General features: G+C 38.9%; 1 protein-coding gene across 3 annotated transcripts in view; it reads right to left on the reverse strand.

The window, feature by feature from the left end:
- FREM1 (FRAS1 related extracellular matrix 1) overlaps nucleotides 1–24,477 on the reverse strand; it is a 145,797-nt gene that overhangs the window by 7,978 nt on the left and 113,342 nt on the right. For all 3 annotated transcript variants that reach the window (XM_046664862.1, XM_046664860.1, XM_046664861.1), the window contains 8 exons: nucleotides 16,445–16,574; nucleotides 13,764–13,836; nucleotides 8,521–8,670; nucleotides 6,791–7,029; nucleotides 6,072–6,119; nucleotides 5,640–5,804; nucleotides 5,332–5,460; nucleotides 4,775–4,890 (listed from right to left, as the gene is read on the reverse strand). In XM_046664862.1, the coding sequence (XP_046520818.1) occupies nucleotides 4,775–4,890; nucleotides 5,332–5,460; nucleotides 5,640–5,804; nucleotides 6,072–6,119; nucleotides 6,791–7,029; nucleotides 8,521–8,670; nucleotides 13,764–13,836; nucleotides 16,445–16,574 (1,050 nt within the window). The remainder of the gene's footprint in view (nucleotides 1–4,774; nucleotides 4,891–5,331; nucleotides 5,461–5,639; nucleotides 5,805–6,071; nucleotides 6,120–6,790; nucleotides 7,030–8,520; nucleotides 8,671–13,763; nucleotides 13,837–16,444; nucleotides 16,575–24,477) is intronic.

Consider the following 24,477-nt stretch of genomic DNA (forward strand, 5'->3'; position numbering starts at 1 on the left):
TCCTTTCGAAATAAAATGCATATTGAAGTATCACACAGACACAATCAGATGAAATATTCATACCCATTCTTTCAATTAAAATTTTAAAATTATAAGCTATTTATGATATTTTAAAAATCTCACACTATATATTTATTTTTTACCTCTCTTACACACCTTGGAATACCATCAGAAATGTTATTTGATAGATGTTTTAATTTCTGGACCAATGTGGTGATTAGATAATGTGTAATTTGAAAGAATTTATATTACTGATACATAATTAGTCACCTTCTAAAATATGATGGAAAAATTCCAATTGTCCCTAAGCACTATTTCTTGTTTTTACACCTAAAAAGAAGTCACAGTTCTACAGCTTAAAACAATTCCCCGAGACCAGAGTTTATCACAATAAGTTCAAAATAATATGAACAAATTAGTTCTGAACCTGCTTATAATATCATGTCTGATCTGTTAGGTAAGATCACTAATCTCCTTGAATTAATAGAGGAGATGGAAAATTTTGTCATTATTATAACAGATTTTTTTTTAACTTTTTTTTTTTATAGATTTTATTTTTTTCCTTTTTCTCCCCAAAGCCCCCCGTACATAGTTGTATATTCTTTGTTGTGGGTCCTTCTAGTTGTGGCATGTGGGACGCTGCCTCAGTGTGGTTTGATGAGCAGTGCCATGTCCGCGCCCAGGATTCGAACCAACGAAACACTGGGCTGCCTGCAGCGGAGCACGTGAACTTAACCACTCGGCCACGGGGCCAGCCCCTATTATAACAGATTTTATGATAGTTTATTCCAGAACAAAATATCTTTCTACTTATACTATTTCTAAACACCATTTATGTTCTTATATACCCAATTAACAAACATTGCTTGCAATGCATATTATTACATTTAGGTCCAGAGAACGCTTTAATTGGACCTATAGTAAGACATCAACTCAATGAAAGCTAAATTCTGCAATTTAAATTCAGCAACTTTCTTGAAAGGGATTTGTGGGAAGGGGAGGTGGGAAGGAATTATCGGGATTGTATGACAACCTTACTCAAGTAAAATGCAGGGTTTAAAGACTTGCCATAAAGGACTTGCTCCATCTGGACAGCTACGGTGTCTATTTCTTTGAAGCTCATCAATGAATGAGGAATAATTTAGTTATTGGGTTGTGCGGCTAATACTGGGGGATAATAATCAAATTGTGGTCTGGTCTAGACGTTTCCAGTACAATAAGCGCCCAATAAATATTTGTTGAATGAATGAATCTATAAACTTAGAACTTGATTGCACCTTAGGTTGGCCCTGGAAGATTAGTTTGATTCCATCCAAAGGAAACTTAAAATCCATAATTTAATCAAAATCTTAAGCTGGCTTTGCTGTGAAAGACAAAAAATTAACACAATTTTGAAAACCTATTTTTGGTTAGCCCAACACAAAGTTAAAGTAGATGTGCTTGTCAATGCACGGGAGTTGAGACATCCTCTGTACTTCTGGAGTTATTTTGGATAATATAATGGAAAATTAAGTCCTGTCTCTTCTGTTTACTTACTTGTACAACTATGAGAAAGTTATTTTGCTTCCCCAGAATTCTTTATCTGTAAAATGTAGATAATAGTATCTGCTTCCCTCACAGAAGTGATGAGAGGATCAAATAAGCTAATATCTGTGAAAGAACTCTGTAAATTATAAAGTGCAATATAAAAGTAAGGCATTATTGGGGGCTGGCCCCGTGGCCGAGTGGTTAAGTTCGCGCGCTCCGCTGCAGGCGGCCCAGTGTGTCGTTGGTTCGAATCCTGGGTGCGGACATGACACTGCTCCACAAACCACGCTGAGGCAGCGTCCCACATGCCACAACTAGAAGGACCCGCAAAGAAGAATATACAACTATGTACTGGGGGACTTTGGGGAGAAAAAGGAAAAAATAAAATCTTAAAAAAAAAAAAGTAAGGCATTATTGACAAGGAGGCTTTAGAAGTAGGTCAGTCTGGTGTGAAACGGAAATGGTGTGAAGGTGACTCAAATCAAGTTGCAGATGAAATCTGAGGTCAAATGCATGAGGAATTAACTAGACTTTTAAATTAATTTGGGCCTTAAGTTTACTATGCAGGTGAGTGAATTGTGCAATATCAACAGATATATGAAAAATCCCTTTATAACTAGTCTTACTTCTCTTTGTACTCACCATTAAAACTCAGCTGCCATTAGATGGATCAATAAAGTAAACTAAAAAAAGATATTCAGGGACTGATGCAGGATTGTCAATATAAAGATATCAATAATACTACTATAAGTTGCCATTATTTCACAAGAAATGATTTTTGACACCAAAAAGCTAGAAGACCACAATCTCAGAATGAAGAACAGTCCTTCTAAGAAAAGACAGTTGGTGACCCTACACCAACAGTGATAAATGGATGGAAAGATATCGCTCAATACACGTTGTCCTTGTTTATCTCATAACATTAAGAACCAAGTAAAGCTTCTCTAGAGGCCAGCAAAGGTACTTGCACTGTCATTTGAGAACCACTGGAAGATAAACAATACGGCTGCTTTCAAAACTTGAGGTTTGGGGTTTCCATTACTTTGTTCATCTATATTTCACCAACGAATCCCAGCAACAATTTGATCTTGATAACCTTGGCTATCACAATAACACTTCTTCATTTGCCCTCGTTTTTGTCAGTAGAGAAACCCTACCTTTCCTTTGTAGCATTTTGCAATCTTCTTCTGTAGTTCAGAGAGCTTTTGATTCCACATCGAAGCTCTTTCCTCAAGGAGGAAAAAAGACCTATACCGCTATTCCTACATGAACTTTCAATGCATTAAGACAAATTTTAAATAAAAGTAGGACATCTGGTTATTTTGAAGGAAGAATGTCTTAGTTGTTCTTTAACATACAGCATTATTGGAAGATACGTATTCAAACAATGCTTATTTATAAGATTTAAAAAAATATTTTAAGTTATCTTATACCGTCAAGTCATCGACAAAAACCTGAAAGCCACTAACTTCTATGGTACCTTCACTTACACTTGGAACATGAAATACATCAGTGAAGAAAAGGGTAGTTGATTTGAGAAGTTCTTAAATAGACTTTTAAAAGATTTTATTAGCTTTTTAAAAATTCTAGGTATAATTTACATATGATAAAATGCACAATTTTTGAGATATTCAATCTGATGAATTTTGACAATCGTATATATCCATGTAACAACCGCCCAGAACAAGACAGAGAACATTCTATCACTCTAGAACCTTGCTTTGTACTATTCTCCAGTCACCCCTCAATCCCTGTCAGAGACAACTGTTTTTTATTTCTAACACCAACTAATAGATTAGTTTTTCCTATTCATATAAATAAAATCATACAGTATATATCCTTTTGTATTGGGTTGCTTTCTCTCCACATAACGTTTATGAGATTTATCCACGTTGTTGGAGGTTTCAGTAGTTCACTCAATTTTGTTGTTTGTAAAATAATTTATCAAAAAAAGAAAATTTATCTATTCCCTTGTTGATGGAGAAGCTATAAAGAACTCATATTAATCAATAACAAAATGACAAACGACCCATACTATTTCTACTATGAAATTCTTGTGACTGTCTGTTTTTAACATGTATTTTTATTTCTGTTGGGTAAATACCTAGGAGTAGGATTGCTAGGTCACTGGGTAGATGCCTGGAACTTTATAAGAAATGCCAGACAGTTCTACAATGTGGTTGTACGCTTTCACACTTCACCAGCAATACACGAGAATTCCACTTGCTCCACAACCTGTGGTATTGTCAGTCTTTGTGATTTCAACTCTTCCAGTGGATATGAAGCAGTATTTCATTGTGGTTTTAATTTGCATTTCCCTGATGGCTACCGATGGTGAGCACCCTTTCATACACTCATTGGCCAATTGTATATCTTGTCTTGTGAAGTCTCCAAGTCATTTGCTATTTTGTTAATCAGGTTGTCTTTTTGTTATTGATTTGTCAGAGTCATTTGTACTTTCTGGATTTGAGACCTTTTTCAGATATATGATTTGAGGTTAGCTTTTCCCAAATGTGATTTGCCCTTTCATTTTCTTAATAGTGTTGTTAGATGAGCATAACTTTTTAATTTGATGAACTGCAAGATCTGACTGATATTCACCAGGGACTTCTCTAGTCTCAATTTCCAGCCATGGGGCATATTAGTCTAATTGCATTGTTTTGGATAACATCCAGGTAGGCACAAAGGAGGATCAGGGATAGTTACATGAGCATTTTTAAAGTCCTTCTGGACTAGATAAATTTTGTTGTCATTATTTGACCACAAGTCATCCTTCATTGAGTGTTCCATTACTCAATGACCCTTTTCCAACTTGTCTAATTTCATAACCATCCATGTCTACTACATTGCCATAGGTCTGATGCTACAAGACCTTTCATTGCTATATATTTCAAATCAATGGGCAGGAATTCCTATTTAATAATAAAAAATTGATAGAACCTGTAATGATGCTGACTCAAAAAAGCTCCTTCTGACTTTCTCCAAAAAGATTGAGATAGAGAAGCCAAAAAACAGAATTGTGCCAATGGTACAGTTTTAACACAAAGGAACTAAGTCAAAATACATTATCAAGGTCAGTCCCAAATCCATTCTGAACTACAAAACTCCCCCTGGGCTCCTAAAACAAAGACAGGTGGCTATTAGACACTCAGCGCTTGAATGAATGAAGCAACTCTACAATTCCATGGGAAAATGGAGAAACAGCAGAAAAGAAAACGTCAACCAAATGGGAAACGAGGTTTCTTACTGTTCCCTGCAAGCTCGGGCAGCTGTGGTCCAGGTGCCTTTCGGCTCTGTGATCAAGGAGTGGCAGTAGCCCGAGTGATGGTGCCACCCAGCTGGGCAGGATTTGGCTTCCACCTCCTGAAAAATAGTTGTCTGTGTTCACATCATAATGGTCATTACAATCTAGAGCCTGTCCTCAGCATAAAGAGTCCTATGAGTCCCCTAACATGAATGGTTTTGTCACCACAAAGGAGGTCAGCCCTAGTCCCAATTCTCCATCTTGAGAAGTGCAATGACTTCTTCCAGAAAACACTACTACAGTTGGCAATGTTTCAATTTTACACCTTTGACATTACGATAATTAAACAAAATAAGTAAACATCTTCTTAAATTGTACTGCTATAACTAATGTATTTTGAGATTTTGAAAACAGCGCATGGGCCATTTTTTCGTCTTTACCTTCAAAGTGTAACAAGGGCAGGCAGATGTAGCACAACTTGCCAGATCATTCCTTCCCTACTAGCTTATCACAGGGCACACAGCAAGTAAAGGTACTCGGCTGCTGAGCCTGGGTCCCACCTTAGTTTGGGAGCTCCATGCTTTCCAGGCAACCCCATCGCACTTGTACAGCTTTTGGAGGCTTTCTTCAAAGTGGAAGAGTCCCTCTAATTCCAGTGTGCAGTTCTTTGGAAATGAGGGCAACTGGTCCTATGGGAAGAAAAGGCAATTTAGATTTGACTTAACGTAAGTTGATCACACACCTCCTTCAGGTCTTCATTTGTTGGGTAGCACATGTGTTGAGTAAACTATCCCCAAGCTACAAGGCTGTTTGTGGCCCAGCAAACAGCTTGTTGCAAGGTGAATGGGAAGTAAAAAGATTTTCATACCTGTCTGGGGAAGTGTGAGTCAGTTGTGGATTCCACCTTATCTGCTTGAGGTAGTTCTGCCACTTTGACTGTCTTTTGTGGCTGACTAATAATGGAGACTTTGGCCTTCCTCCTGTGAGTTGGGGAACTGTCGTCCTCCAGTTTCAGCGACACTATTCCATGATACTTTAGGAAATCAACAAACAACAATAAAGAAAAAACAAACACCAAGATAGCAAACAAAAATATTTGTTGTAAAAATGAGCAATTCAAAAATTGAATCAAAGCAAAAAGATATAAAGGTTTTTTTCCTGGTCACCCAAGCCTCTAAAACAAATTTCATAACAAGCTTTTAAGAGAAATACATAAATACAAAAGATAAAAAATAGTTTCACTAAATATTTTGCATCCATAAATACAAGAAATTTAGCAATGCTTTCAGACCATGCTTACATGATAGATGATGTCTGTTCCATTTCTATAAACAGAGGATGGATGGACCTGAAATCAACAGAGAACAAAATTGGAACAAAATTGCATTGAATAATAATTAGCAATAGATTAAAACCCTTCCAGTAAGATCTTGTTAATGTCTGAAAAATTTTTAAACATTTGTTTCTTAAGATTTTCCATGTCAAAAATCACTGGAATTTTAAAAACCACTAGACCTAATCAAAACTTATTAATGTTGGTTCATACCTTCATAGTCCCAGTTAGGGAGAAAACACATCCTTATTTTGTTGGTACATTTACAGGACACAGAGGTCCAAGAAAACATACACATACACACACCCCCATGAGCATGTGCCTGGTTGGAATGGCGTGCTAATAAGGTCAATGCCATGGTTTCTACACCCAAGTAGATCACTTAATTTCATTCTATGCCAAGGTCACTGGTCATTCCCTATCTGTCTTGATCACAAAAGGAACCAGAGCAGAAATCATCTGGATGAGTCACTATATCTAACATCTCAGTTAATACAATTATTGAGGTGGGGCAGCATTATGATATTTCTATACAAAAGGCATTGCATGATTCTGCAAGGAACCATGGCCCTCACTATGAGAATCAAAACAGCTTCTTCAATGTTCCAGAATACTTACTAGTACCTTTAATTCTTTTAATATGTACTCCTTCCACACACCAAATGCCTGAAAGTCCCCATCCTTACTGTTTTGCCATTCCCGCGGGTCCTAAGCTTCATTCTGGGAGGATTCGTGGAATCAAAGCCCTGCAGGGTGTCTCCCCTGGTGACTGCTAGCTGCTTGGAAGATGGCAGGCGTCTTCTTTCCAGATGAGAGGAACCAGAATTGGTGAGTGAGGAAGACTCTGGGGACAGCGGGCGCCAACTGCCCTTCTCCCACGCGCTGTGTTTGTTTGGTTTGAAGGAATATGAAGGATGACATCGTCCTGGAGGCGTGCAAGATGGCAGGTCAGTTCATTTCATACAAACAGATAAGTGATCACATCGACACAGCCCCTGGAGCAGCTTGTCACTAAACTTAGATGGATGGTCTTCCCACCAGATGTTGCCTTTTTACCATTTGCCAGGAACTCCTTTACTCTTCATCAGTTTCCATCCAGGAAAGCTGTGCCCTTCTGCACATCTACAGGGTGATTATAAAGTCATGAAATTGATTTCACAAGCCACCAGTGAAAATCATGGCCATGATTTTACAATCATACCGTCTACGTGGGAAACAGCCTCACTTCCCTTCATGTTGTAGTGCTCCTCAATATATCAGGTTTATTCACTAATCTAGCATCATTCTACAGACACTTCAAAGAGTTCATCCGTTCATCCTTTCCCCAATCTCAGAGAGGTAGAAACTGGAATTGTTTGAAGATGTCAGTGAAATCAAGTAACAGTTATAAAAATTAGCCTTCAACTGTTACGGAACAAAGATCCAGTCAATCTTAATGGACCTACTTCTATTGAAAACATCGCCAATTAGTATGGAAAAAAATCTAAACCCAGAACCCTTGTCTGGATATTGTCATACCTCATGTGTAAAGTGTGCCCTTCAAGTATTTTATGTACTTAATGTGACCAGAAGATTCTACTGAAAACGACATGAATTTGGTGAGGAAATGTGGCAGAGGAGAGATATTGTGGAAATATAAAGGAAAGAGGATAGTGTTTATTTTTATTATAGGATGAGAAAGAGAAGAGGAGATAATAGATTTCAGGTAAGGAAAACACATGGACAAAAGGACATGACAGGTGTAAAATCAGGTGTATAAGCCTGAGCACAGTCACTGGACACTTGTCAAATGCTAAACAGACAACCAGAAGGCATTTGGCAGAAAAAAAATCAGAGCACCAAGGACTGTGGTCAATCTTTATTTTCTTTAGTTCACAGGTTGTTCTTGAGCATATCCTATCCAGGACCTATTTGGCTCTGCAATCCACGGTTATTCATTAATATTCTCCAGCTGCTCCTGAATCCCCGAGCCAGCTGCATCTTTCACATCTATTTTTCTCCAATTCCTTCCTCTTTTAAAAATGTCCTGGTCACACTACAGTGGGGGCTCAGATTTTAGGCATTAAGAGCTCTCTTTAACAGAGGAAGATAATTACAGCCCTACAAACTCTGGGGGAAAATAATTGTCGATAGATTCCCACCAACATTGTTTCCCCCTTGGTGAGAACAACAAACAGGCAGAGGAAAAAACTATGGCACTGACTTGTTGCTTTTCTCAAACGATAGTTCTTAGCAGGAGGAAAGCCACATGAAGCAGAAACCAGAATAAAGGGCCTACATCATGATGGAAGCAGCTTTCTTGACAAGAAATTAAGCATTTTGATTTGAAGGCGTTATCAAGCATGTTGGCTGTTGAAAGCAAGCAGCTACAGCGCCAGGACTGCTCCTGATTTCAAGATGAGGATCAAAAGAATACCTCCTTTTGAGTCCAAAATTTTCACTGCAGCTTTTGTCTTTGTGCCAAGAACTGCATTCACAGGGGAGTTCAGAATTACTTCAAAGACCTCATCATCTTCCTCTAATCCGTCATAGGTAATTGCTATATTCCACATCTTAGTTGACATTCCTACAAGAAGTAAACATTTTAATTACTCTTTAATTGCTATTTCAATCACCTAGGTGTCAGAGAAGTATATTAATTAACATGTCTAGAGCCAGACTGCAGTAGCCTGAGTGAGCTATTGTACTGCTACCAGCCCACTGACGTCGTGCTGTTCTCCCAAATAATATTAAAAGACCACATTTGCTCCTGGACAATGATGAATCCATATGAAGGCAAACACTGTAACAAAAAAAGTAAGCTGCATTTTGCAAGGAAGGGATGAACAAAAAAAATGGTTAGTACATGAGATCCAAGACTTAATTTTTTCCCAACCTGCCCCTTCACTTCTTAAGAATAAACAAGTACTGCAATCTTAAAATCTTAATAGTTTCAAAAATCTTAAGAGGTTGATGTAGACAGTTAAAACTGATTATTGGATGGTACTTTATGCTATTCATGGAACCCTTGAAATGATTGATTTCTAAAGACAGCTGCATCCTTCGGCTGCCCTGCTTCCTGAGATCCTTCTAGCCTGCAAATGCTTTTTCTGATGATGTAATACTCAGCAGTTTAATATCCTCCTAGACAGAATTTATGGGCTGGGGGTTCTAGAAGTAGATAGAGCCAATTTTTTTTCTCTTTCTGTCTGCCTCTGTTCATGGAGTTACAATCAAGCTTGGTCCACAGTAATTTTGTGAACCTGAAACAGAACAGTTTTGATGTTACATATCCCCAGCCATCCTGTCGCCACTAAGATGGTAGGCAAAGCAACCCCAGAAACATAAAATATTCAAGCTGGAAGAAACTTCCGAGATTGTCTAATCCCGATCAGTTTCCATGATGTGGATTACAGGACATTTCCCTGAGTTTATTTAGAAGAGAAAGTGGTGGCAGGAAGAAAAGAAAGTACTGTTTAGTGGAGAAAGAATGCTCAAGTTGAAGGGGAAAAAAGATGATAAACATAATTTAACCTTCTAGGGCAAAGTTCTGAAAACTTTACTCCTTCTCATTTACTCATTGGCTATTTGAGTGCTTTTGTTCCCATAAACCCCGCTATAAAAGCAGTTAAGCTTGTTTTTTTCTAGCCTTCTCTTCTGAAAATCTGGATTCTTTTTCTCCTTGTGGATTCTTTGCTACAGATTTATGCCTCTCAATTTTGCCATCTATATGATGGCCTCCTTGAAAGGATGCTGCATATAGATTTCTTGATCTAATCAAAGTCTCATTGATTCCCAACAGAATCCAGTGGAAATATGAAACTGTTCACTATCCTGCTCTTGGTTGCACTTAAAAAATTATTTGAAAAGTATTTGAAAAAATTAATTATTTGAAATAATCTTTTAAAAAACTAGGCTGACAGCTAATTTGTTAAGCTTTCACTATAAATTGAGTTCTCAAATCAATTACTTTCATAGTCCTTGCAAAAACAGAAGTTGAAGCATCTAATATAAAATACTATATAATTCCCATCTCATTGATGGATGAATCAATCCATTAAAACTTATATTCTGTATCTATTAGTACTTCCCTTTGCTTTAGATGCTATGGAGAATACCAGACGTGTAACACAAGCAAGCCCTGATATAAAGGAATTTAAAACCTCTTTGAAGAGACAAGATGTCAGCACCAGAAAAGTCAATTATTCAAGGCCATGTATAATTAGTTGCCCAAAGATATAGAATAGATGGTAAATACTATATGTGGGCTCCAGAGTTGGAAGGGTTTGGAGGGAGGAAATGGGAAAACAACATGAGCAAAGGCCTGGAGATAGCGAAGCAGACGACTTGACCAAGGAAGGCCGAACAGATTAGCTCGCTGGAATAGAGGTCACCGACAGGAAGTGGTAAGGCTGCATTGGCAGTGTGCAGTCAGATGGCAGAAAGGCCTGGATATTCGGTGGCTGGATTCAGACTTTAAACCATAGGCAACGGGGAAGGCTCTTGAAAATGGATTTCTGAGAAAAATGGAACTGAACATGTGATGTGGGAAGATTGAGAGGCAAAGGCAGAGAGGCTAGAAGTTGGGAGACCACATAGGAAGGTGATATAATAAAAGTGGCAAGAAGAGATAAGAGGGTAGACAATGAAGAAAGCATATGAATACTCAGATTTTTAATAATCAGAGAACTCTTTTGACTTTCAAAGCCCATAACATTAAGCATTATTCAAATAAAAATCCAATACAGAAAAATATTTCCAAGTCCCAACCAATTGCTCCCTCATTTTAAGAATCATTTTTTAAAAATTATAGTACCCCTTCCTTCCTGCAAAAAAACCTTAAAGTTTTTGTCAGACCTTGTGGAGTAGAACCAGATGGTTAGAGAAAATCTATTCCAAGTTTCACTTAAATGCTTCTGATTTGTTTGTCTGCATTTCAGCTTTGTTTCTATGCCTACCAGGTGTGCACATATGACCAACTTTTTTAGGTTAATGAGATTGGAAGTAAGAACTCTTTTGGTTTCTCTTTTTCCTTCCTCTACCACTTTCAAGGTGCAAAGTATTTGTTAAATCACTGAGATTATAAGCGATTTCAGAAGGCTGGAACTGCCCCCCTGTTCCCATTAAAAAAAGGTGCTGAAGAGGAGAGAGAAGGTGTCATTTTATGCAGACATACCCCACTTTACGGAGTAGGTTAATTCCTGGATATTTTCCTGCAAAGCTATTTTGCTATTGAAAGACATTTTCTCAATGTTTTTTAGTGAATGTCACATTAGAGATCTGTTCCTTTTGAAAACATTTTGACTCTTAGGAATGATGAAGCCTCAATTAAGAATGCAGCAAATCTTTCAAGAACACACATTTAAAGGAAACACATTTAAAGGAAAACAATCATTTTCTTAAGGATATTTACACTTCAACTCAAGATTGGTCACCGTAGCTGAATGCAAAGCAGTCAGGGTTAGTTTTTGGTTTGGCGCAAAGTCTGCAAGACAAGCTTCCTTGAGTGGAGCTCACTAGACTGGAAAGCCTCTCAATTTCTCTCCAGCTTGCTCCCAAGAGTTCTCAAACCTTTTACTATCCCACTGTCTGTGATTTCTCACTCTCTGTTTCTTCACCAATCATGGAAGCTGCTATTTTTAAAGAAATGAACAGATTGCTTTGGGCAAAAGTGGAGGGTGTGGCAGGCGGACACCAAACCAAAAGAGGCGAGGAGTAACAATATGAGAGTAAATAAACATTTATAGGACCTGTGGGCTCGGGAACTTCAAAAGTTTCTAAAGTAAGACTTATGAAACCGTTTCTAGCTAACAAGTTCCAGAACAATGAATAGCCAAGTGTCGTTTCTTTTGAATTTAAGAGATATGTTTATTTTTTCTTAAAATGTCTAAATAATCTCTAAAATCATGACTATTTAGGGCCCCTAGAAGTCATTAGTATCTACTCAAAAGAGCATGTAAACTCTTCTAGACAAATGAGTGTTTATCTTATCCAGTGGAATCGCCAAGAGGCAGATTTCAGAGACGCCTCCAGTGTGATACATTCTAGCTCCTATCAATCCAAGCAGAGCACCTGGGGGGCTGCTCAAAATCTACTGAAAGCCAAAATCACTCCTCATCTTGTGACAATCAGACCTCAAATAATAAAGATGACATCTTACAAAGACTCTTGGCTCTCCCAAAGTGAAAGGTTGGAACTGCCTTAACACGAAGTACAAAAGGAGCATAATGCAAATGCATCAAATCCCTTCCTCTTGGGATTGACCAGACCACGCAGGCGAGGGGAGATATCAAATACACAACGGGAATCGTTCTCGCAAAGTGTGGTCAGCCTGAGGAGCAAACTTATGCAAGTCAGAAATGTAAATGTCACAGGAAAGAGGCCAGCAACAATTTTTGGGTCGTTGAATGTCAAATGTAAGGCTCATCGTTCTAGATTGAACTGTGTTGCTCAAAAATCCATATGTTTAAGTCCCAACTCCCAGTACCTTAGAATGTGACCTTATTTGCAAATAAGGTCATTACAGATGTCATTAGTTAAGATGAAGTCATACTAGAGTAGAGTGGACATTAATCCATTATGATTGGTTCCTTATAAAAAGGGAAAATTTGGACACACACACACACACACACACACACACAAGAAGAACACTATGTGCAGATGAAGGCAGAGATCAAGTGATACAGCAGAAGCCAAGGAACACCAGAGATTCCAGCAAACCACTGGAGCATGGAAGAGAGGCATGGAACAGATTCTCTCTCACAGCCCTCAGAAGGAATCAACCTTGCCGACAATTTGATCTTGAACTTCTAACCTCCAGAACTGTGAGAAAATCCATTTCTGTTTTTAAGCTACCCAGGTGATCCAGGTCCATCCCATCTGAGTCCCAGACCAGAGGGAAAGAGAGAGAACCATGTAGCGCAGTGAGAAAGAACCACTTGCCCCCATCTACAGAAGCCAGGGAAAGAAGGCGCTTTAGGTTCAACTCCCCAAAAGTGTCACCTGCAGGCCCCTTCTTCTTCTTCTACCTGCTCAGAATACCACCTCCCCTGGGAAGTCTTCTAGGATTTTTCCTTAGCCAGAACAATGGCTCATCCTCTGAGTCCCAAAGCACTAGTAATTGTTTTCACGTCTGTATTTCTGACACAATAGACCATCCTTGAGGGCAGGCACTACACTTTGATGTTGCCTTTCGCACCTAGAAATTTTTTCCCACAAATTTAAAACAAAATATGTGCTATCTAATTAAATCATAATTTCCCCTGGAATCTCCTCATATCAACTTATTCCAAGAGAGATCATTTAGCAATGCCCTTTAGGAATCCACGTGAATATAACATTCCGAAAATTCCCATAAAAATATAAGGCAATTAAATTATTTCAGCTTTGGGTCAGGCCCTTAAATAATTTTTTAAATGGCATTATTTTTTCTGGATTTCTTGGATGTTTGCTTTGGTATTTGTTATTTGTTATGATCTTTCTTCTCATTTTAAACAAATATTCACCGGTAATGAAACGCGAGGGGCAAAACCTCAAGTCCAAACAGATCTCTCTTGCAGTGGGGTGATATGGGTCCCCGAGGAGTTTCTAGGTGGCTGAAGTTGCGTGATATTCTGCCTTCTCCACAATCTCCAGACTTTCTCACAAAAACATGAAACGAACTGTAGACACAAAACGTACCTGGGTCAAACTGAATCAGTTTAGATGAAGTCAGGGTAAAATCTTTCCCAACTGTAGCTGACACTTGGTTGACCTTAGAGGGAAAAAAAATGTCTTTTCTTAATAAAATAAATATTCTATAATAGAGAAACATGTAGTCTAGTCTCATACTAGACTAAACTCATGCTCTTAAATCTGTTTTTAACATAAAGGTTTTTTTTTTTATTATAGTAAACCATTTTAGATCCAGCCTATATGGGTCTTTCTTACAGATAATGTTTTTCTAGACTAATACCAATAAAAGTAAAAGTAAAGCTTTTTTTTTTTGGCTTCTCCTTTATAAATGCTTCAGTTATTGGAGAAAGTAACATGAATTTTAAACAATATTTTTCTCTTTGTTGTAAGTATCATTTATCTCATTGCCTTCCTTCTACCCCAACCTGGTTTTAAGATGGTGCCTGAGAGGAAAGGGAGGGGGAGGTGGGGGAGGAGTGGGAGGAGAAGCAAGGCAGGCGCTCCTGACAACCTGAGGGATGATCTGTCAGGCAGCTGTGAGTTATCCTGAGAGCTCCACAGCACTGAAAACCTTTAGACGAGATGAACTAAAACAAGCCTGGTCCATTTTCCCGTGTGGATGAAACCATCCCTCTTCACAGAAATGAATGAGAGCTTTGTGGGGATGAGAGACCTGGTGAACAGCCCCACAAAGGCAATCCACACCCAGAACCAAGGACTTTAGGGGCTCCATCAAGTAAGTTGTAAAAAAAAGAAAAGAAAAGAAAAGAAAAGAAAAGAAAAGAAAAAATCCACTCTAAAGAGACTATTGACTGATCCCCAGTCCCCCACCCCCACGGCTAAAAGCCAGAGGTGATTTAAGGGCTCTGAAATCAAGGCCTTAACTTCCCCTAGAAGGAGCCTAAATATATGGTAAGAATAGTGTCCTTGGGTGGTCTGGGAAAGAGGTTGTTGAATGAGAACCCTGTGTAAGCACAGTAGGCAGTTGGTACCTAGCACATTTCTTTAAGACATCTAAGATGGTCAGGAAAGTGGGTTAGTATATTTCTTCACTTTCATACAAAGGAAGTGTATTTCTAATCAAAGGCCCTAACGTCTGTGGATGGGTCTGCAGTGGAGACATTTTGCTGAAGAAGGATATTAGCTCCCAAGATCCCAGTTGCTCTTTGTCTACAATGCCAAGGCTCCTCCTGAACAGCCTTTCATTGTGAAAAGGAAGCCCATTGTACACCTGTATCCACCATATGCTGTAAGGTACATTTCTCCGCATGGTTCTTGCATGTGCAATTACCTAGTATTTACCACCACTGAGTTTACAGAATCTTATGGGTTTACAGAAAAGGAATGGTCTGAGGCAAGGTGGTTGGAGAAATCAGTCCGGCGAAGGTGCGTGATTCAAACCAGGGCAAGCCACAGAGGTAAAAGTACTCTCTTGTTCTTGCTCCCAGTCAAGCAGCCAATACACTCTGGAATAAAGCAGCAAAGGGTACTGTGGGGAGAGTCGTCCCTGCAGGACTCAGGGCTGTTTGATGAAGGGCTGCACACTCAGCTGGCAGGTTCACAGTGTGCAGTCAGCTTAAGTAGAAAAAAGGTTCCATGTCACACCACGTATGTTCTTTCTCCCTGGCAAGGTGAATGGTAGTGTGGCCCAAAATTCCAGACTCGGGCATATGGTGCTTCCTATGGAGGAACAGATGATTACTGGAAAACCATCCAGGCAGATTCTTTCTTTTTCCATAAACAATCTGCCAGAAAATTATAGAGTGTATCAAGTTGTCTGATGTTTTAATAACAATAAAGCACCCACAGATCTGGGGAAAAGAGCCTATCCCTGCTCACTGGAAACATAAATACTGAGTCTGGAGATGTTGGAATTTAGGTGCACAAGGTTCTGAGGGTGATTTGAATTTATTATTGTAATTGAGACTTAACTGAGATGCTATTTTTCCAGAAGCTAACATCAGTGTCCTTTTCATTAGACTGAGGAGGAAAGTCTTTAAGGCTCGTTCGCCATCATTAGTATGTAAAAGCTTTCCATGCTCTTGTTCTCTTGAAGTGCTATTGTGATAGCAACGCCTAAGAAATTCCGTCAGTTCTGGAAGCCATAGGTTGTGCTCCATGGTCTATGTCAGTGGAAAGCAACAGCAAGTTGACTGATCCAAAAGTGGTTACCGAATATTCCTTATATTTCAGGAAGCCTGTATTGATATACGCCCTCCTAATTTTGCATGACTTGGGTGACTCTTAGGATAGGTGTGTCCCCTGATTTTCCTCATCCACTGAGACCACAGGAAGTGATCCTAGTGCATAGTAAGAGAAAGCCATTTGGGGACTGAAATTTGCTTTGGGTACCTCACAGAATGTCTTGCATACAACCTTTCTTTCCAAAGCAGAGTTTGGCCCAAATTCACTAGGTTGGATACAATTCCCTGTGCAATCAAATTTCAAGACTTAATGACCAGATTTAAGAACTAAAAACGGGTTAGAAATATCATATCTGGGAGCTAATGAAGCCGGATAAAGGATGGAGGGACCAGGAGATTTTGTTCTTGGACTCTCTAGAACAGTTGGCTATTCCTGCAGTTTGAAGTTTCCTTGGTTACTCTGATTTTTTCTAAGAAAATAATCAAAGGCACCAACCAGCAACCTAACTTTTAGCTTGACCATTTACATTTTAGAGATATTACCTTCACACTCACAAAGGCTGAGTCCATGGAATATCCCCTTCTGGTAATTTCCAAGGGCAACATGCCCATGTTCTCACAGATCTCATATTCAGTCTGTGACCATTCAACATGAGACCACTTCAGTTCCAGACTGTGCGTGAAAGGAAAAGAAAAGAGAAAATCATAAGAAATGCAGAGTAAATGCCCAGAGGGACTCTCTGCTGGGGAAGAGACTGAACCACTGGTTCACATCACGATGACAGAGGTGCTTCACTGACCAGTGCTAAAAATTCCTTACACTTGTTTGGTATGTTTTAGTTCACAAATAACTTCCGCTAACATTATCTCGTTTGAGGCTTACAACAGTGCCATGAGGTAGACAGGGCAAGTATTAGAATTCCATTTTGCAAATGCAGAAACTAAGGTTAAAAGACTGTTGGAGGTCCCACAGTTATTAATGACAAAAGAGTGACTCAAACTTGAATGTTTTGAAAGGAAAGGAACCAGTTGTGAGGTTCAAGGAGACATTCACTTTTGGAAAGGACATTGATGTGAAATCTTCTCTCTGATCCCGTGGCTTTCTTCATCAGTGCAACAAGAACTGTTCCAGACACAAATCTTCTCTGAACTTGGGTTCAGTTTAATATCAAGTTATCTTTGAGGATGTGCCTGGGAATTAAAACGCATAAGTGTTTCATAACCATTATCTATTCCTTCTTCTGGGCCTATAAAAGGGCTGTGCTAATATGTAGCCTGGATGCAGCTATGCAACTGAATAAACCTGATAAATACAGGGTGGTCTTTTTTTCCCATCATATATTTAGTGAGCCCAGTATTTGATGGAAACTGTCTTCTTTAATTCTCATAATATGGAGAGGAACTTTTTTCTTTTTTTAGAAAAGAAAATGAGCCTAAGAGAAGTTAAATAACTAATTCAAAGGCAGAAGCTGTGACAAAGCTAATAGATAGCAGAGACGAAATTCCCAGCATAAACCTGAAGTCAAATGTTCCGTTCCTCCTTGACCATTCTTCTTCCCAAGTAAAGTTCTTCATGACTTTTGTTGTTTGAGCTCAAGCAGAGGAATACAGTTTTATCTTTACTCTGAAATATTTCCCTTTTGAGGTGAAAAAACTTCAAACGTTTCATCTAAACATTTCTCTCCAAACATGTTCTAATCTTTTTTACCCCCATAACCTTCAGCAAGATAAAAGACACAAGCAATCTTCACTACAATCATTGAACATACTTCCATTGCTTTTGCTTTTCTCATTTCCCCTTTATTCTGCACTTACAAAACCCTCAGTGGTTGCCTTACTGTATTCCTAAACTTCCAACTGGATTCAGGCTTTTTCTTCTAGATTTTTACATTACTTTTTACAATTTTTTTTCCTTGAAGAACTAGAAATTCTGGGTGCCCCTGTGTGGAGCATGGAGTTCACAAATTTCACAGAGCTCTCCAGACTTTCCCAGGACCATTCATATTAGACGGTATGTTTATCCTCTAATAACCACTTTTTGTTCTTGCATCAATCACATGTCACAGTTACATTCTATAGATTAACTTCACTAGCAAAATAAACTCAATAGCACTGTTTCGTACTCTAAGGACCATGGGCCAGTGGGACAAGAGTAGTGTGGGAGCATGGAATTATTGCAGCAGTCCGTGAATCTATATGAACATAAATGTTTCTTCAATCAATAGACATGAAATTTATTGTTACAGGCATGCTGGGCTTCATAAAATTTTGACACGAAAACAAGATCCTTATGTTAAATAATATTGGGACCCTCATGGGTTTTTGATGCAACTGAATTGAAATCTGGCATGAAACAGATCAATAAATAAAGAAGTAAAAGACCATGCTTAAAGAAGCACAAGATAACAAGCAACAAGGATATTATAAATGCCAATAGAAAATGCATGTTGTAAAGAATTCCTAAAGGATCCAGCTAAATGAGAAAGGAAAAAAAATCAGCAAGAATGATTGAAGGAAAAGACAGAAAGATGAAACAGGAAGGAAAGGAGAGTGGTGGGAATGAGTGAAATAGGTAAATATGGATGGATTTCAGCTAAGTCTCAGTAAGGTTCAATATCCAATCTTCTGAGAATCCATCCATTGCTAATGCTGACCATGACAAGCAAAAATCCATCACTGTCACTCTGCAGATCCAAGTGACCTCAAGGCCTAAGGCTAAATGCAATTTGATTTCTCATCTAGATCCATAAGGGGACCACACAGAGAGCTGTTCAGCTTCAAAGCATAAAGAGTCTCGGTGTTTGGGAAAGTGCGTGCATTTCCCTGATATACCATTAGAATGTCACGTAGTGCTTAGAGGTTAAGGTTGTCATTACACAATGTTCTATTTTATTTTCTTAAAACTATTTACTACAAAAAATAAAGATCTATTCAAAAGCCATGAAATTTAAGCCAGGCTATATATTCTCCAGAAAAATATTCAAATCACAAAGCATTTCCATACCTACAGGATATATGCAACACATGTTTTGAATGTGTTTTTTGTTTTTTGCAGTATTCTATTTGAGAAGATCTTTCTACACTGAGACTGTGGTTGCTTAAGTCCTTCACAAACAGCTGAAAGCAACGTAAGCGATGTAGTCAATCCCTTGGGAACTCTCCCTGCAAGAAACCACACAGCTGTATGCTTGGCGTCATATAGATAACCACATGCAGGGGCCCATGAGAGAAATTTGGAAAGCTCTGGATGTGTAGGTGTCATGTAGGCAAGGGTTGGTTCAAATCTTCACATCTTAGTGATCCCTCCCTTCTCCTAACATCATTGAGCCAGAAATGAAATTTACAGACACACTGCAAAACTCATGGCGATCATTTCAAGTCATTTAGCGGGAGGTGGGAACTCCTTCAGGGGTTTCTGAACCTTGACACTATTGACATTTGGGACCAGATAATTCTTTGCTGTGGGAGGCTGTCCTGTGCATTGTAAAGTGTTTAGCAGCACTTTTGGTTTCAACCTATCAGATACAATCATACCACTGCCCTCCAGTTACGACAATCAAAAACAGTTTTCAGACATTTCCAAATGTCCCTTGGGGGGAAACTCATCCTCAGTGGAGAAACACTTCCCTAAGCGGTTTTGGGGGAACTCGTGGCAATAGAAAATTTGATTTAATGTGCAAACTAAGTTTGGGGTTCCAACAACCACCGTTGTGAATGAAAGACGTAGGATGGAGCAGCGGCAATTAAACTGGATTAGAGGTCATCATGCTTCTGGTCCCACTGCCACTCACTAACTCGAAGTCAGGCACAAGAAAAGCTGTTTAAACACCCCATTTAAATTTGCAATCCATCCCCAAAGTCTAGCATCTGTGATCCCCCTTATCCTGACCAACTTTTTCATTTTCCAATGTATGTATCATGAATAATATACTGTTTCATTTACTTATATACTACATATGCTTCAAGTAAGCAGGGGTCTTTGGTTCCCTGATGTATCCCCAAGTCCCTTGTAGAGAGACAAGGACATAGTAAGTGCTCAATGAATACTTGTTAAATGAGTGAATGAGTCTTATTTAGCCCACTGTTTCCCAAGCTAGTGGACCATGAAACTTTTTTTCTCCCCAGGCTTATTAACATCATATTTCATACAATTGGAAGAAATGCTAGGCTAGATGATCCTCATATGTTCTTTCTAGCCCTGACTTTCTAGCCCTGGATTCTTTGGCTATTACTAGACTTCATTAGAATAGAGAGAAAGATGGCATTGATAAAAGAGCATTCTACCATAAAGCATGACCTCTTAACACACATCTATTCTATTCCCTAAGCATGTGCATGGTTCCTAGCATTTGGCTACATCTAGAGACAGCTTTGATTGTCACAACTGGGAAGAGGGTGATACTGGTATCTAGTGGGTAGGGGCCAGGGATTCTGCTAAACATCCTGCAATGCACGGGACACCTACCCCACTCCACCCCACCCCCGACCCCCACCCCATGACAATTATCTGGCTCCAAATGTCAACAGTGTTGAGGTGGAGGCAAAAATATATACTTTCTGACATTTTATTTTGTGGCTACTTTATTCATTTATATAAATGAACAATGAACTGAAAGAAACATTGGGGATTAAAACTCTAGTTTTGGATTTGGGACATTAACTAGGTTAACAAAAGCACGTGACACAGGTCCTTGGCTGCTCTGTGCGTCAGTCCCCTCACTTCCCATTGCGTGAGAATGATGAGTCTGTACTTCAGAGAGTTAAACGGACCTTAATGAATAGTCTTTAAGTATTTTTGGCTTCTCAGTGAAAGTTTTTATAGAAGCTAAAATTGTGATTAAATTATTCTTATAACTAGATCGTCATTTATAATCAAGTAGCACATGACTTAAGGAAATTGAAATGTTGAAAATATTTTTCCAAGTATTCAGTTTAAGACCTATCAATTCAAAGAGAATGGCCTTAAGCTCCATAGTCTAATACTACAGACACCTGTGTTTTCGTTTTTGCCTTTCTCCTGTGATAATGGGGAAACAGTGTTTCGTTAGGAGGCAGCACAGAGAGTCCCCAAAACAAGTGCTTTGGAGTCAGACAAATCTTGCAACTACTTCTCGGTGTGCGATTATGGTCAGTTACTCAGTCTCTCTGGGCCTCAGTTTTCATTATCTTTAAAACGAGGAGAATTATATTCACATCAAATGATGAAAATTAAAATTTGTTAATAGGTATAAAGCGCCTGTACACAGTGGGTCCTTGATAAGTGCTATTTCCCTTCCCTTCCTCTGAGCTTCCTTAGATCTAGTCTGGAGATAAATATTTTTAACTTCTGGCTTGCAGGTAACGCAAAAGCTTTACCTAGCCAATAGTTTCAACCTCTTCCCCTACAAGGTGTTTCATAAAAGTTGCTCAAACGTTCCAAAGTTCGCTTGTCAGAAATTCGTTTCTTTTTTATTTCTTTTGTCTCTTCTCTTTTAAGGCTAAGAATGAATAATAGAACGGCTACAATGAGGGTAGCCAGAGGAAGGAGAAGAATCAGAGAGCTTGGAAGCATATGACAGCTGGAGAAGCTGCCGCTGAGTTACTAAGAACTGCAGTGGGGGTCAACTTTTCTTTTGAAGTTGACTTTTTTACACTGGGCACAAGAAACAGGTCAACATAGGAGATATGTTATGAAACTGCCTTGGTCAGAAGTTGGCTACATTCTGTGGTCTGCAAAGGTGTTTCTGATGAATGATGTGGGTCCTGTGTAACTTAGTTTGGGAGTTCTGGAGATCATCTTGCGATTCAAGCTGGACTGGAGAACAGACATGAGCTGATGAGTGAGTCATGCCAAGGCAGGGGCCCATCAGATGAGCACTCACTTTGAGGTCCGGTGGTCAGGGTTCACTTTTGGTTCTGCCACTCATTCTCTTAGTAACTTCTGGCCAACTACTGAAATGCTTTGAGCCTGATCTCCTTATCACCCTCAGAGGCTTGTATTTTGCAGATTAAATTAGACATTTGTTAAAAGCACCTAGCACAGTGCCTGAAATGTAGGCACTTAGCCAAATCTAAATCTTTATGCAAATTTCCATGGATTTCAGTGTTCTAAAATAGTTCCTATTCACAATAAAAAGTCTCCCAAATGTACTTCATGAACAACTTGTTCTGTGAGCTATTCTAGGGTGGGGTGGTGGTGGTTCTATAGTCTAATCAGGTTGTGATATACGACATCCTATATCCTCCTTTCAGAGATTCCCAATGCATACAAGCATCTCGACGGTTCCGGGATGCGATGCAGTTAAAGAGCATGCAAGCTAGCTAGCTAGCAATATAGCTTGATTAAATCAAGATTTCCTAACAGCTTTTCTAATGAAATATCTATTGACCCTTCAAGACTGATATTCTATAGAGATGCTGCCATAGCAAAAACTTACTAGCAATCAAGATTCTGGGACATTCCCACGGAACATGGGTTCTCGTTCTTTAAAATAGCCTCGGTTCTGCTCCAGATTGCACCCAACAGTCCCTTCAGCTTTATTACAGAAGGTTTTCACTCCTTCGGATATGTAGAATGTTAATACTATTATTAATATATTAGTCTATTAACTCTGTCTACGCCAAACAAGAACACAAAGTTACACAGCATTTAGCTTAACTATTAATAAGCACATTGATTGTCCACTTTGCAAATCATCACAGATTCAATTTCTAATTACAGATGGGCTTTAGCTGGCCCCCAAATGTTTCCAGAATACTTCTTCAAATAGTCAATCTTTGTACCCACATCAATGAGTGACAATAGTAATCACTACCACAAGTTACATTTGTCAAGGACTTTAAGTATACAAGATGCTTTTGTATATTTTTACCTCATTTGTTTCTCCAAACAAATCTTGGCGTTGCCCCCATTTGACAGATGACATAACTAAGGCTTCAATGATCACCTAGGTCAAGGGCAGAGCCGAAGCTCAAACCCTGTTCTTTGGCTCTAAATCCAGTGGTCTATTCTTTATCAGCTGTACCATAATTCTCAGTGTTTTTGATATGGGGTGCACCCTAATATTAAAACCTGTAATTTACATTTTGAAAAAACAACTAAAACTTGTGGTCCTTGAAGAGTAAGTACTTCTCCTTTCTTGCTGCCTGGGTGGTCAATGTCTGGAGAGAAAGAAGGGAGATAAGTCTGCTGCTGCTTTCGCTTTAGGCTAGTTTAGCACAGTTGTTAAGAGTAGGCAAGAAGTTCTTCAGTGCGGTAGGAAAACCGGGGACTCCAGAGCCGTCCTTCCTGGGCCTGAATCCTAGCTGCTTCACTATTCACTGCAAGAGCCTGGAAAAGTCACTGCCTGTCTCCTTGTTTCAACTTCCTCATCTGTAAATTCTGGATTTGGACAGTACCTAACTCATTAAGTGATTGCAAGGATTAAATAAAGAGCAATGAAATAGAGCAGAAAACAATTATATTGCACATGCTTGTGATTTATATTGTATATGCAACTAAGTTCTTGCCGCCTGTCTTGGGAAGACAACCCACTCTTCATAACATTATTTCTTACCAAAAAAATGTGCTTCTTGTTCCAAAAAAATCTACTTACAAATGAGGTCGGGGACAACTATACCATTTAAAAATTATAAAGATAAATGCTGAGTAATTTCTACCTCCCTCTGCCTACTCTAAAGAAAATAATGTATGTCAGAATCAAATCAAAATTATTTTTGGGGGCCAGCAGTGGCATAGTAGCTAAGTTCATGTACTCTGCTTCCGTGGCCCAGAGTTTGCAGGTTTGGATCCTGGGCGTGGGCCCACACACCACTTATCAAGCCATGCTGTGGCAGGCGTCCCACATGTAAAGCAGAGGAAAATGGGCATGGATGTTAGCTCAGGGCCAGTCTTCCTTGGCAAAAAAGAGGAGGATTGGCAGCAGATGTTAGCTCAGGGCTAATCTTCCTCAAGAAAAAAATTATTTTTGGACTAACCATTGGTAGGCATATTTTGCATCATTTTGTTCCGTTGGTTCCGATCATTTCAAGCTGAATAAGATACACCTTCAGCACAGATACTTGAAAACTGATATCCAACAGAAGCTGGACACTATTTAAAACAGCCTCAATTAAGGTTATAAATTCTGTGATTCTCCGAAGAATTTGAGGATTATTTAAAAACATAAATCCTCTTCAAAAGCAACGTCCTTGGTAAGAACAAGGAATGAGAAGGGCATGTAAATGAAGCAAAATCAATCTGGTACCATCGCTGAGAAAAAAAATTCTCTATCGGCTAGGCTGTGTTGACATGTGGAGGACTAGCGGACAGCATTAGGCCAGGAGCAAGTCTGATCAATATTCTCATGTTTTTTAATTGAACTATTAAAAAGCAAGTAAAACCAACATGTTTTCGGAGCAGGATATTTTTTTTTAAATTTCTTGAGAATTGAACGATGTTTGCCTGAATTACAAGTTAATATATTTTCTATAGAGACTGTAATTCCGAAGAATCATTTCTCTTCAGCAAGAGGAGTTTAATGGATGGTGGTTATTCATTTTAGTTTTATAATCCCATGGTTATATTTTAACATCACAGGCCAGGTCTCCCTTGCTCA

This window comes from Equus quagga, chromosome 6, assembly GCF_021613505.1.
Source record: "Equus quagga isolate Etosha38 chromosome 6, UCLA_HA_Equagga_1.0, whole genome shotgun sequence".
NCBI lineage: Eukaryota > Metazoa > Chordata > Mammalia > Perissodactyla > Equidae > Equus > Equus quagga.